Genomic DNA, 14,743 nt, shown 5'->3' with positions numbered 1-14,743 from the left:
AGGCCTCAGAAACCAGCATGAAATCGGCACAGCTGTTTCAGAAAAGTTCAACAAAGAGCATCTAAAAAAAAAAAAATATATATATATATATATATATATAATAATATCTATAAATGATCAAGGTGCTCTTTGTTGAACTTTTCTGAAATTATATATATATATGTATATATATAATTTATTTTTTTTCCAAAAGTAACCTCTCCACCCAACGTGGGGCTCAAGCACAGGACTCTGAGATCAAGAGTCTCATGCTCTCCCGATTGAGCCAGCCAGGGCCCTTCAGCAAAGAGCATCTTAGTTCTAAAGGCCTGGACTTTTCGGGGGGGGGGGCAAGGAGTCAAGTGCCCACTCCTGCCTCTCTGCCAGTGCTGGACACGAGGTACCCACTCCAATGACAGGTATGCACTCTAATGAAGGGGTGCGGGGTCTTCAAGAAGGGTGAGGTTGTGCAAGCGGGTCAAAGAGACTCCTCTGAGAGTCTAGAATTTCTGGATATTGAACCCCAAGGACACTGTGCTCTCCTGCACTCGATCCACTATGTAAGAAGAAAAGGTTCAGGAAAATCAGACGTGTTCCAGTGCTGTTTGCATGTTTTCTCCGGGCAGGCTTTGGCTCAACTTCCTAGACAGGGTCTTATTTGATCTTGAGCCCTATAAGGTAGATATTGTGGCCCTAATTCTACAGAGGAGGCAGTTGCGACACAGAGCCGCCAAGTGACTTGTCCAAGGTTATACAGCTAGAAGGGCCCGCGTTGTACACAGAACTCTATGCCACACCGATATCTTTCCTAATAATAGCAGTAAAAGATAATCAAAGTTGAGGAAGTTCAGTGAGCATTGGACTTGAGGATTAAATAAATGGCCATAAACCCTAGTTCTTCCATTTATTGGCTGGTGACCTTGGGCAAGCCACTTGACTTCTTTAGGTGACGGTGTGCTGACCGATGTGGAGATGATCACTCCTACTTTGCAGTATAAGGACTAAAAAAGGGCTAACGTACACGCAGTGGCCAGCACCGCCGCCTGCGCTGGTAAGTGTTGGTCGGCAACATATCTAATATTATCACTACTGCCGTTGGTCCATCCTCCCTCCAGAGCGACTGCAAAGTTCAAGTGAGATAATGATAGTGAAAGCTTGTGTTCTGCACCTATCAGCGATCCCCTTTATTACGATTCCAGCAATCTAAGGGCAAGAGTGACTTTCGAAGCTTTGGCCCCATTCGTCCCCCAAATGGCTCACATTCTTTGCTCTACGGCCAACACTGATGACGAGCGAGGGTTTGACTTGGTGCCCACTCTGAATGACGTCCTTCAGTAGGTCTGCGAGAACTGCAGCAAATGCATTTCTGAGCTTATTTTTAGCATCTTCTAGAAGGACTTTGAAGCGGGACTTCAACATTTGGCTTCGTTGTTTGGGGAAGGTGCTTTGCACTTAATGTGAGTTTATGACTAAGGACTTTCTCTCATCATCCTGAGATACCGCGGAGGCGGGTCAGGGATGTGGCCGGCCGACCTACGCCCAGAGCCGGGTGAATTCTCTTGGTGGTGGTTCCCCATTGAAGGGCCATGTGTTTGTTGTAAACGGATATTTGGAAAACACAGGGGCACCTGGCTGGCTCAGTCAGTAAAGCAGGCGATTCTGGACCTCGCGGTCAGGACTGAGCCCCACTTTGGACATAGAGATTACTTAAAAATAAAATCTTAAGGGGCTCTTGGGTGGCGCAGTCAGTTCAATGTTGGGCTCTTGACTCTGGCTCAGGTGATGATCTCAAGGTCATGAGATTGAGCCCCATATCAGCTCCGCACTGAGCGTGGAGTCTGCTTGGGATCATCCCTCCCTCTGCCCCTCCCCACCTCAAATAAATAAATAAATATTAAGAAAAATAAAATCTTAAAAAAATTTTGGAAAATGCAAGAAAATATGAGAAGAGACCTTTACCCACAACGCAAACATTCAGAGGCAAAGATTATTCCTATATTGGTGTTTTTCCTTTTGGTCTTTTTTACATATATCCTACATAATTGAGATCATAATATAAAGTCTCCCCACCCCCCTTTTTTACATTTTTTAAAAAGTAGACTCCACACCCAGTGTGGAGCCCAGTGCAGGGCTTGAACTCCAGACCCTGAGATTAAGATCTGAGCTGAGATGGAGTCAGATGCTTACCTGACTGAGCCACTGCGTCGCCCTATCCTCTATTTTTTAAAAATATTTTATTTGTTTATTCATTCATGAGAGACAGAGAGAGAGGCAGAGACACAGGCAGAGGGAGAAGCAGGCTCCATGCAGGGAGCCCGATCGGGACTCAATCTCAGGACCCCGGGGTCATCCCCTGGGCCAAAGGCAGACGCTCAACTGCTGAGCCCCCCGGGCGTCCCTCATAGGACTATTTTTAGAGCAGTTTTAGGTTCAGGGAAAAATTGAGAGGAAGAGACAGAGATTTCCCATATACGCTCTGTCTCCGCACAAGCACAGCCTCCCCGGCTTTCAACATCCCCCACCAGACTGGTCCATCTGTTACGAGTGATGAACCTACAGTGACACGTCGTAGTCACCCCAGGTCCGTACCTTACACGGTGGTTCACTCTCAGTGTTATATTTTATGGGTTTGGACAAATGTGTAATGATACGTATCCATCATTATAATATATCGTACTGTCTCCATAGTTTTCCCTTTTTCAGAACATCCCATACCTGGAATCATATAGAATGTGATTTGCTTTGCATTTACTATTCCGTCATATCTTTTCATGGATTGAGAGCTCATTTTTTTCCTAGCACTGAATAATATTTTATTGTCTGGATGCACCCCAGTTTATTTATCCACTCACCTACCGGCGGACATCGTGGCTGCTTCCAAGTTTGGGCAATTATTATTTTTTTTTCAGGTTTATTTATTTGTTTGAGGGAGAGAGAGACAGACGGCACGAGCCCAGGAAGCGGCAGAGGGAGAGGGAGCAGCAGGCAGGGAGCGACGCGGGGCCGGATCCCAGGACCCCAGGGTCACGGCCTGAGCCGAAGGCAGAGGCTCGACCGCCCAGGTGCCCTCACTTTACACTCTTAAGGCACTTCCTCACCAGCAAGTATTACCAATTTCTAAAAATTCTTGCCTGAAATTCAGGTTAAAAAAAAAAAAAAAGTAACTCATTGTTTCAATTTGCAAATCTTTGATTACTTAGGTTGAATATACAGCATTTCGTGTTTTTTAGACATTTGTACCTCTCCCAGTGTGAGTGTTCTGTTAGTGCCCTTTGCTGGGCAGACTTGTTAATAGCGGCCCCAATAATCCTAAAGTTGTCTGCAGATGATGCCAGAGCTTGCATTTGGCCACATCTGATAGGAGGCCAGGCTCCGGCAGGATTAGAAATTGTCCGTGTCAGCATTGCTGTTTCAATGAAACAGAAAGGGGAAAGTTTCCATGTTTTATTGGAATCTGGGAGATGAAGTTATTTTGCTGAGCCGCATCTCTTTTTTTTTATTATTCTTTCTCTTCTTTTCATACTCTTCAAAGCTGCTCTTTTCTTAAATTCTGCTTGTATAAGGGGGTAAAATGTGGTGCGTATGTGTCCTTTTTTTTTCAGCATATGTCCACCGACCTCCTACTGTGTGCAACACATAGTGGCCGCGTGAATGGATTGTGGAGTCTTGAGGAGAGCCTGGGCTTTGGAACTGGCTGGAGCTTGGGCAAATCCCTTCACCTTTCAGAGGTCGGCAGTGTGGGGACAGCCCTACCTTTTGAGAATAAATACGTTATGAACGCAAAACTGCATTCATACAGCGTTTGCCATTTGGTGAGGCTCCATTTAGTTCAACAAACAATTTATTTATTTATTTATTTTAAGATTTATTTATTTCTTTGGGGAGGGGGAAGAGGGAGAGAGTCTCAAGCAGAGTCTGTGCTGAGTGCAGAGCCGGACCTAGGGTTCGATCCCATGACCCCGAGACCACAACCTGAGCTGAAACCAAGAGTCGAGTCGCCCAACCCACTGCACCACCCAGGCGCCCCTCCACAAACACTTCCTGAGCCACTCCTGTGTATGTGACGTGGTGCTAAGTACTGAGTACACAAAAGGAATCCGATAGGGCACTTTATAGCGTCCGCATTGCCTACAGGAGAAAGCTCACGCTGCCCCTCTGCTCTGAGGAGTCCTCTCTGACCCCTGCCGTTCCGCGGCCCCCTCATTATCAAGTCTAGTGGCCCCATAGGTCATGGGTGGGTTGACAGCTCTCCTGAGAGCCCTGGGTCTTAGCCACAGTTCTGGAGCAGCAGGGGAAGTGCCAGCCAACGTTCTATTACACACAGAGTCAGAGCTATAATTTCCCCCCCTCTTTTCTTCTTAACATTAGATCATGATCATTTTCCCTTTACAGCACAGTTGTTAAGGGAGCTACGGTAGCTGGCCAGCCTCAGTTTGATTTCTGAGGCTCTATCTCTTACTAAGTATCTTTGGGCAAGTGGCTTAACCTGTCTGTGCCCTAGTTTCTTTATCTGTAAAATAAGGATAATAATAGTGCCTTCTTCCTGGGGTTCTTTTTAGGATTAAACAAAACATTTCACCTGTAGCTCTTGGTGTAATGTCTAGCACACAGCAAGAGCTCAATGAGCTCTTATGACTATTTACTATATTGTCTTCAGAGCCGCCCTTGTAATGACTTTATGTGATGAAATTGAACAGACGTAATAATACCTTTGATAGTGGGTATGTAAGGTGTTTCTGATTTTTAAATTTTATTTGAGAGAGAGAGAGAGAGAGAGTAGGAGAGAGCACGAAAGGGGAGGTGGGCAGAGGGAGAGGAAGAAGCAGACTCTGCTGAGCAGGGAGCCCAATGATGACGTGGGGCTTCGTCCGAGGACCCTGCGATCATGATCTGAGCTGAGGGCAGCCGCTTAACCGACTGAGCCATCCAGGTGCCCCTAGTGTTTCTGATTGTTAAACATAAAATATTATTAATAAGATGTTAATTTTTTCTAAAAGATTTTATTTATTTATTTGAGAGAGAGAGAGAGGCAGAGTAAGAAGCAGACTCCCTGCCAAGCAGGGAGCCAGACATGGGACTCGATTGTGGGACCCACTCCAGGATCATGACCTGAGCCAAAGGCAGATGCTTAACCGACTGGGCCCCCCCAGGCATCCTTTATTCCTAAGAGATTAAAAAAAAACAAGTTATCTTGTGATTTAGAGGCAGAGCAAACAATTTAAAGAATTAAATGTTGAAAGAACGGTCAGTCATACACTTAAATTGTCTTTCAAAATAATTCAACTTCCTGGGCCAATCCCTGTCCGAGGCAGAGCGCTGGCCGGGATCACTCTGGTTAAGGACTTGTCGTCTCTTTCTGTGAATCTCCAGGCAAAGAAGCTGCATCAGCTCTTCCCCCTGCTGCCCGGGAGTCTCTGATGTAGCGCATCTTAGGACCAGCCCAGCATTTCTCGGCTATCACTGCAGATCGCTGGTAGGGCGGCTGTCAGGCCCTGTCACCTGATGGGGAAGCTGTGACGCAGAGGTTTTTTGTTGTGGTCCTTCAGCCAACAAGGCTCAAAGTTAGCACTGGGATAAAGGAAACATCAACCCGCCCTCGGGAGGGGCGCCTTCTGTCTACCGGGCTCTGTGAAAACATCTCTCCAATTCAGTTTAACCCAGTGAGACAATTTATTTATTTTTTCCTTTTTTTTAAGAATTTATGATAGTCAGAGAGAGAGAGAGAGAGAGAGAGAGGGGCAGAGACACAGGCAGAGGGAGAAGCAGGCTCCATGCACCGGGAGCCCGACGTGGGATTCGATCCCGGGTCTCCAGGATCGCGCCCCGGGCCAAAGGCAGGCGCCAAACCGCTGCGCCGCCCAGGGAGCCCCAGTGAGACAATTTATTGACCCCACTTTGTAGATGAGAAAACCGAGACTCAGAAAGGTCAAAGGTCTCCTCCGAGGCCACCCACCTGGGCTGATCATGAGCCGGATCTGCCGGACTCTAATGTTCGACGATGAGCTCTTTCCAGGGCGCCACAGGCTCTTTTCAATTTGGTTCCATTTGACCATCACGGGTCAGCTCAGTGTCAGCCCCGGGGGCCCCGAGAGCGGGGGGCACAGCCCTGGGGGGGGCGCGACCCTACTCGGCCGGTGCTGGGGCGGGGCCGAGGCACCTGCGCGCCCGCGGGGTGAAGGGGCGGAGGGCAGCTGTGGACCGTGTTTGTTTCCGAAAACCTTTCTCGGGCTTTTAGGAAGAGGCCCGGGGGGGAGGATCCACCGGGACCAGAGTCCGCGGATTAACAAAGGGCCGCGGGCGGACGGGCGGGGCCGTTACTCCCCAGGACCCAGGGACGTCTCGGGGGTTCGGGGCCGGGAAGGTGCGCGGGAGGGCGCGGGCCGCCGACGGGCCTGTCCACCCGCGGCCCCGGGGAAGTCGAGCGGACGAGGACCCCCCGCCCCGCCCCGCCCGCCGTCCCGGGCTCCTCCGAGGATGGCGGGAGCCGACCCCGACCCCGACCCCAACGCCCCGCGCCCCCGCGCCCCAGGACCGCCCGACACATGCCCGAGGCCGCCCCCGGCAGCCGCTGCGCTCGGGCCGCCGGAGCCCCGGGGCGTCCTGGGGGGGGCGGGGCCGGGGGGCTGCGCTCGCGGACCGGGGCGGGCCCCCCGCAGCAGGTGTCGGCCGCCGCCTCAGTTTCCCCGCCGCGGCGCCCCACTGTCGGCAGGGCGGGGGCTCCCGGAGCCGACCCCCGCCCCGGGGCAGCAGCAGCTCGGGCCGCCGCGCGGGGCGCGTCCTTTGTCTGCTCCGCCGCCGCCGCCGCCGCCCGCGCCCCGCGCCCCGCGCCCCGCTCCCCGGGCAGACAAAGCCGCGGCCGCCCGAGCCGGGGCCGCAGACGCGCCCGCGCCGCCCCCCGCCCGCCCGGCCCCGCCCCCCGCCGCACGCCCGCCCATTGGCCCGCGGGGCCGCTCGGGGGCGGGGCCCGGGCGCGTCACGTGGGCCGGCGCGGGCGCCCATTGGCCGGCGCGGCCGCCCGTCGCGGAGGGCGGGCCGTGCGCGCGGGGCCGGGCGCTGCCTGCGCGCTGGGGCCGCCCGCGGGGCCGGGCGCCTGTCAGAGGGAGGAGGCGATGCGCGCGGCGGCGGCGGCCCGGGTGCGGGAGCGGGAGCGGGCGCGGGCGCGGGCGCGGGTGCGGGTGCGGGCGCGGGGACGGCGGGATGCCCGAGCGGCCGACGCCACGACCGCGTGAACGCACGGCGGAGCCCCGCGCGCCATGAGGAGCCTGCCGAGCCTGCGCGCCGTCGCCCTGCTCTGCTGCGCCGCCGCCGCCGCCGCCGCCGCCGCCTCCGTCTCGGCGGGGACCGTCCCGGCCGGCGGGGCCGCGGGGCAGGTGGACGCGGCGCGGGGCCCGGGGCCGGGGAGCCCGCTCGGCCGCCCCGCCTCCCCGCCGCCCCCGCCCCCGCCCCCCTCGCCCTCGCCCTCGCCCTCGCCGCACGCCCCGCGCGCCGCCGCGGCCCCCACGGACCCCGCGGACCCCGACCCGGACCCCGGCGCCGCGCCGCCCACGCCCCGGCCGCCGCCCCGCGCCCCGGCCCCGACCCCGGCCGCGACCCCGACCGCGACCCCGACCGCGACCCCGACCCCGGCCGCGACCCCGGCTCCGACCTCGGCCGCGACCCCGGCTCCGACCTCGGCTCCGACCCCGGCTCCAGCCCCGACCTCGGCCGCGACCCCGACTCCAGCCCCGGCCGCGACCCCGACTTCGGCTGCGACCCCGACCTCGGCCGCGACCCCGGCTCCGACCCCGACCCCGACCCCGACCGACCTCCCGCCCGCCGCCCCCGCCGCACCTGCCGCCGCGCCCCCAGGTGAGCCCCCCCCCCCGCCCCCAGCTGGGCCTCCCCGGGCGCCCGCGGAGACGGCGCTCCCGCCCCCCGCCGAGCCCCCGGCGGCCGCACACTGGCCCGGCCGCTCCGGGAAGTTGGAGAGGCTGCGGCTCCGGGCCCAGGTCCGCGCCGCCTCCCCAGCCTCCGCCCCGCGCCCCGGCGTCCTGCGCACCTGTGCAGGCGCCCCCGCAGGCGGCCACGGGCTGGGGCTGGGGCTGGGGCTGGGGCTGCGGCTGCGGCTGGGGCTGGGGCTGGGGCGTGCGCCGCCGGGAGGGCCGCTCGAGGCCGGGAAAAGGGAAGAAGGAAAAAAAAGCCGTTGTAATCCGGGTTTTCCCTGCAAATTAGCGGATTCAGCGGGTCCTGTGGGACAGGTGTGTATCTAGGTTGCGCACGCCTGGGAATTAGGTTAACTCCCCTCCCTGCACCGCGATTTTCTTCCTCAATTACCAGGTCAGTGTGTTGGGACACGTCACAGTGCGAGCGGGGGTGCCCGTCCCCCCGCCCCAGCCACAGTGCTCAGCCCCGAGGATGGCGAGGGACGCCTGTGTCTGTCTCGGATCCACAGAGAAGACAGGCTCCTCTTCCTGCTGATGGAAGCAAAGCCCCGGACAACTCGTGTTCTCGCCTCCTTTTAACCGAAAGTGGGCCTGGAACCCAGCAAATCAAAGCCACCCTGTCAAGACGTCAGGCAGGAGCTTCTGGACTCCTTTGCCGAAGTCAGGGTGTGCAGAGGGGCCCACACTGTGGGCCAGGCTGGACTCAGGTTAACGGGTCTCTGACCTGACTCCCAGACTCGGTGCTTTGCTTGCAGAGTCAGGCGTGGACTTTGGACTATACTCGAATTTGTAGAGAGTTTGCCCACATGATTATGAGTCTTAATACCGTCTCGAGTCTTGGGTCGGAGCTTGGCGTTGACATCGGTAGGAATGTAGATTATTCGACCATAAAAAGCTAAGTTTGCGTCTCTTCTAGCTTGAAGGAGTATATTAACTAGCTGGATTTTGACTGTGACCTTTTTTGGCTTTGGTATAGAGAGATTGACATCTTCCTAAGAGACAGGAAGCGCAGTGGCTCCGAGTGTGGACTCTGGTTTGAGTCCGGGCTCTGCCCGTTATTAACCATGTAATCTTGGGCAGGTCACCTAACCCCTCTTCAGCCGCGAAACGAAGATAATAATAGTACTTACTTCATAGGATTGCTGCGAAGATTAACTAAGTTAATACATTTATGGTGCTTAGAACAGTTCCCGGTGCAGAGCAAGCACCACGTGTGTGTTATTCTAAAGACTACAGTTTTTGTTGTTCTTTGTTTTTTTTTTTTTTTTTGAGACCTAGTAGTAATGTGATAATCTTGTTGTTGTAGCAGTAAAATATAATGGAAAAAGGAAGAATTAGATTTTTTAGTTTGAAGCACACAGTAGCAGTTAGTAGCAAGATCACTTATTTTGAATGATTAGTAAGTCTTCGTAGTTGATGGTGTTTTACCTTTATGATTTTTGCATTGTTTATTTATTTATTTATTTATTTATTTATTTATTTATTTATTTATTTATTTATTTTTAAAGATTTATTTATTTATTTATGATAGAGAGAGAGGCAGAGACACAGGCAGAGGGAGAAGCAGGCTCCATGCACCGGGAGCCCGACATGGGACTCAATCCCGGGTCTCCAGGATCGCGCCCTGGGCCAAAGGCAGGCGCCAAACCGCTGAGCCACCCAGGGATCCCCTGCATTGTTGTTTTTAAATCACAGACCTTTACTTCCAAAAAATACAAACAACCAGAAGTCTACAAAGGAAAAAGGGAAAGTCACTCCTTTACCGCTTCCTAATTCCTGTCAGTCCCTGGAGGTTACTACTGTTAACAGTTTGATCTCTTTTCAGACATTTTTCTGGGCGTATATGAACATATGTACACAGAGGGTTTTTAAAAATAGTTGTGAAAGCTCAAAATAATTCTACACGTACTGTTTTACAGCTTGCTGTATTCGCTTACCTATATATTGTGAACTTTTTTTCCCCCCACGTCCGTACTTAAGATCTACCTTATTCGTCTTGACAGTCACATTTTTTGGCATAAAAATAATGTGATTTTTAAAAACCAATCCCTTATGTACAGACACTTAGATCGCTTCTGGGATTTGTTTTAAAAAGCCCAGAGAAGGGCAGCCCTGGTGGCGCAGCGGTTTGGCGCCGCCTGCAGCCTGGGGTGTGATCCTGGGGTCCCGGGATCGAGTCCCACATCAGGCTCCCTGCATGGAGCCTGCTTCTCCGTCTGCCTCTCTCTCTCTCTCTATGAATAAATAAATAAAATCTTTAAAAAAAAAACCAAACAAACCCAGAGAAGAATGTGTTCTTGTTAAGTCCATCATGGACATATTCTCCAGTTCTTCAGCTGAAGTTTTGAAGGACCCAGCTGCACGTGAAGTAAAGCTGGATTGACTGATACGTGCCATCTGAACTGTTCAGGCTTTAGTCGAGCTCCGTGGACTAGCGGGTACCTATGTCTGTCGTGGTCTTTGGGTGATGACAGTTTTCGAAGGCTGTCCAACTTTGGTAGCTCTTCTGTGTCTTAGCTCTAACATAGCCCATACTTGCCGTGTGCGTGAATTCTCGGTGGGCTGCCTGTGTCTGGTCCTCAGCGGCTGACCTGAGCTTTGTGGGCCTGTTGACAGGTGGCTTTAGCTTTAGGGTGTGACACGATCGAGGATGGCCTTTTGATCTGAGCACGGGGTCCAGTCTGCTTCGAACAGAACACGCGTCTAGCTGATCTTGAGAGACCTCGTTTGACTTGCAGAGTTGGCTTCCCTGGCATTTGGGAAGATGGGCTTGTGCTGGGTGTTTATTTTAGTGTTCTGTGAGGACCGAATGCCCTTGACGATACATTATGGACTAGATGGGTCTTCTAGACGCTCTTTGACTTAAGAAGAATTTCTTTCATAGAGGCCTATCTGAGAGCTCTTTCCTGCCCCTCAATTAGGGCCCTCTTTTGTTTATAAGGACCTGATCTGCAAACTGAAACTAATTGCCCAGCAAACAGGCACTTTCCTCCCACAGGCTTGGCAAAACATTTGGCTGATTGGTTGGCTGGGTAGGCATTTAAGAAGAGTTGAGGGAGGGGCTGTGATGCCAGAAAACGGTAGTTACCAGAAGTAAGAGACTAAGGTGATGACAAATGTTTGATTCTTAAAGCTACGGGCCTTTAGGGCTAGACACCACTACCTCCTAGCGTGGCCCCACGTGTTAAGAAGTACTTCCAAGAGTTAGCTGAAATCTCTCTCTCTGTTGTTGACACCGACTGGCCGTGGCTGTGCCCTGTGGGGCCATGCACAAGTCCGCTCTCTCTGTGCCATGACTGTTCTTCAGGACTTTGGGATGTGATCCCGTGCTCTCCGAGTCTGGAGCACCTAGCTTCAGCTCCTTCAACTGTTCTTTACGTGACATGGTGTTGGATTTCGCCACTGTCCTGGTCACCCCTCTTATGGACTTTTTCAGTCTTCCCGCATCTCTCTCAAAGTGTGGAGCTGAACGTAATACTGCAGATGTGTCCTGACTAGCTTGCGGTGGGGAGGGCAGTTACCTCGTTCCTTCTGGATGCTGTACTGCTGTTGATGTAGTGGGTTCCTAATCACAGTAGCGTTTTTGGCAGCCGCATTATGATGTTGACTCATTGAGTCCATTAAGATAACTAGGCCTTTTTTTTTAAAACAAAACAAAACAAAACAAAACATGTACTAGATGAGTGTTTCTTCATTCCGGACTGGGAAATTCTTGTTATTTTCTAAAGTATGAACGGAGACGTTTGCCAGGCGTGTAGATTTATTGTGTGAGATTCAAGCCATCCTTTTAGATCCCAAGTCTGTCAGTGTACCCCACCCAGTTTATTCACATTCGCCTACAGGGTGTTCCTATAGACAGAGTCTAAGGACAAGTTAGAGCAGGTTGTTCTTACCTCATTGGGGAGAGTAAATTTATGGATGATAAAATAGTTTGGAAGGGAAAGAGTAATAGTTTAGTTCTCAAGAGTCTCTTCTAGCTCAAAGTTCTGTGATGATTTGGTATGCATGATTCAGGACCACATTAATGCCCACAAAGAGCATTAATCACTTATTTATGATCTAAGTTAAGAGAATAGGCTTTGTTTAAGCAAGCCTTAGAATTTAGAGCTGGAAAATTCTGACTAATATGACATGTAAGTAAAATATCATGAATGGATTTTGTTTGAAAGGAACAAACTGGGTGTACAGGGCCCTCCTAACTGTACTCAGTACAGTTTTCTTCATCCTACAATTCTCTGCTCTAGGTACAGAGCGTTATTTGCTTGTGGTTCTTTAAGAAGATGCCGTTCATTTTAGGGACATAGAAATTGTTCAGGCTCCAAAGGTAATGTAGGTCCACGATCTTTTATCCAAAACCTGTGGGCTGGATGTGTTTCAGAATTTAGATCTTTTTTTTTTTTTCCTGGATTTTAGGAAGTTAATAAATATTGTGTGAGCTTAATTAAGTGAAGTCTGGGGCAGCATCCTGTGATCTAATACGTGAAGATATTTGTAGCAGAAATGCCTGTACATTTACAGTGAGTGGGATAACTAAAGACTGTAAATAGCCCTGCATTTGTTTGGGTCAGGTTTTGCTGCCAGGGTTGAAAAATTGGGGGTTTTGGATTTTCTGGTAGTTGGCATCAGGTCGGAGGGCTTATGGACCAGTAATTGCAAACACGTACATACTTTTGGTCCAGGCAGGCAGTGTTCTGAGTGCCTTACTTACATCAATTTATTTAATCCTTACAACAGTTAGGTACAGTTGAGTCAGATACTATTATTATCCTCGTCTTGTAGATAAGGAAACTGGGGCTCACAGAAGCCCAGTTACAGCAGATCGTAGATTCAAACTTAGTCACACTGGCTCCAGAATCCGTATTATTGGCATTTAAGGATATAGTTACAAAGAAGAGAAGAGAAGGAAACTATTTTGCTAAAAATTATTGGTTCTTGGATACTAATCTGAGAAAATTCCTACTGTTCTACTAGCATTTACTCCCTTCACTCCATTGTATCTATTCATTCACCTCTTTGGATTTCATTCTACAGTGTTTTACAACTGTGGTTTTAAATTGTAGTTCTAGTTCTTCCTTTGATTAGATTTTAATATGGTCTGTGATAGAGATGTTTGTCTGTAGTCTTTTTAGGACCAGGCCCAGGGACTTCTCAAATTTACTGTATCTTATTCTTGGCCTAAGTGCCTAGATTTCTGTAGAAATTCCTTAGTCTGATTTGTTTTTGGAACAGCATAGTTAAGCACCATAATGTTAGTTTCAAATCTTCTGAATTATGACCCCAGGAAGCCTTCTGGCTAATTGAAAATTTACACATTGAAATAATCTGACTAGGTCTTTTTATCTCGTTTTTTTTTTTTTTTTTTTAAACCCATAAAATTAAAGTGTGCATTACATTTCATCTCAGCGTTTCAAAACATGTATATATTAACTTCCAGACGTCCTGGCACCCTTATAAAAAGAATGGAAGAAGAGTATCACAGTACTGTTTTTACCGATGGGTAAATTATGGGTAGAGAGATTACTGCTCTAGGGCACTTAATAGATCAGAAGAGAATAGAAATATAAGATCTCGTTTAGCTGAAAGACAGTGTTAGATGATATTTTTAGTTATAAATAGCTTTAATTCATGCTTTTGCCTTGATCTTGATTTTTTGTTTATTTACTGTAGATGTATGTGGTATAAAAATCTTTATTTCTAACGTTGAGATTATGTTACAGGCACCTTTTCTGTGGTCACTTAGTCTCTTTTAAAGTATACATTTTGGTTTTTCTGCTTTTCACTGGAAACAACACCCAGACTACATTAGTAACTTTGAAGGGATATTTTTAAAAATTGTGATGAAAAAGATAATGTTTGGACACATATGTGTTTGGAACACAGTAAAAGATTATCTGAAAAATTATCCTTGTAGATGTCGCTTCTAAGTACATGTGATAAATTTGTGTCAACATAATCCTTGTGGTAATGCTGCTGTTTCACAGATAAGTATTATTGTCACAAGAAATCTCTCCCCATTATTTTTCCTTCATTAAGGGGAAAAAAAAACTCTCCTCTGTTTTCCTTGCTCATTTTTTCACTTTAAATTCCTCTATATGTCCCTCTCATTGTTGTCTTTTATTCTTAGCCCCATCCATTCTTTCATGTTCTTTAAGGAATCAAATTATCCTCTCTATTTAACAATTTACCACTTTGTCCTCCTTCAGTGCCTCCTCAAAGCCCAATTCTTCCAAGAAGTCTTTCTGGAGGAACAAAAGACGTCCTTGAAGATGTCCTGGTAACAGGGTGCACAGGGTTGAACACTTTGCACTCTGAACAAAACCTGTCTGTCTTTCTCTGTGACTTTGACTTTTTTCCTATGGATTTGTTTTTAGTCTATTTAATTTAGATCATTAAGCCTATTTGAGAAGAAAGTGTCATAATTTGTATAGTATTCAGGACATGATATTAACTCTCTCTTTATGAAAATAATGAGAGAAAAGTTTTTCTTTTTGCTCTGGGCTGTTTTTTTTTTTATTGCCTAGATTTTGTTTTTCTTTCTTCAACTGAGGAACACTACAGAAAAAACTGTCATCACAGAAGTTATCTGCTTCAAAAAAAAAATTAAGTACTTTGAATAAGTAGCAAATTTATTTTTCTACTTATAAATAAAATGTTTTTGCTGGGTAGGTGGATTTGGGCTGCATACCAATATGGAAGGTTTAATTTGGTTGAGAAATAAATGTTTGATCTTTTGAATGACAGAATTTCCTTTGTAGAAATCTAATTAAGGTTAATAGTGAACAGAGTGCTTCCAATATTAACAAGTGTGCAGTACTTTACAGTTTACAAGGTGTTCTTGGAGT

At 49.5% G+C, this 14,743-nt stretch overlaps 2 protein-coding genes and 1 long non-coding RNA gene across 4 annotated transcripts in view; 2 read left to right on the top strand and 1 right to left on the bottom strand.

Moving 5' to 3' along the window:
• The window catches only part of FBXW2 (F-box and WD repeat domain containing 2), a 51,714-nt gene extending 47,950 nt beyond the window's left edge, over positions 1-3,764 (top strand). The window contains exons 8-9 of the mRNA XM_072842569.1: positions 2,889-3,041; positions 3,582-3,764. Coding sequence (XP_072698670.1) covers positions 2,889-3,041; positions 3,582-3,630 — 202 coding nt within the window. The 3' untranslated portion in view covers positions 3,631-3,764. The remainder of the gene's footprint in view (positions 1-2,888; positions 3,042-3,581) is intronic.
• A 1,195-nt stretch (positions 3,765-4,959) lies between these two features.
• On the bottom strand, positions 4,960-6,409 carry LOC140641958 (uncharacterized). 2 transcript variants are annotated; one of them, XR_012038554.1, is made up of 3 exons: positions 5,933-6,409; positions 5,235-5,519; positions 4,960-5,142 (listed from the first exon to the last, which is right to left on the bottom strand). It is a non-coding gene; the product is annotated as an uncharacterized lncRNA (long non-coding RNA). The 2 variants fall into 2 exon arrangements; XR_012038553.1 differs by having other exon boundaries at positions 5,235-5,490; positions 5,933-6,405.
• Positions 6,410-7,232: 823 nt separating this feature from the next.
• MEGF9 (multiple EGF like domains 9) overlaps positions 7,233-14,743 on the top strand; it is a 77,477-nt gene continuing 69,966 nt past the window's right edge. The window contains exons 1-2 of the mRNA XM_072840351.1: positions 7,233-7,349; positions 7,518-7,827. Coding sequence (XP_072696452.1) covers positions 7,233-7,349; positions 7,518-7,827 — 427 coding nt within the window. The remainder of the gene's footprint in view (positions 7,350-7,517; positions 7,828-14,743) is intronic.

Source organism: Canis lupus, chromosome 10, assembly GCF_048164855.1.
Source record: "Canis lupus baileyi chromosome 10, mCanLup2.hap1, whole genome shotgun sequence".
Lineage (NCBI taxonomy): Eukaryota > Metazoa > Chordata > Mammalia > Carnivora > Canidae > Canis > Canis lupus.
Note: the sequence above shows the minus strand (reverse complement) of the source record. Positions and strands in the feature narration are given on the sequence as shown.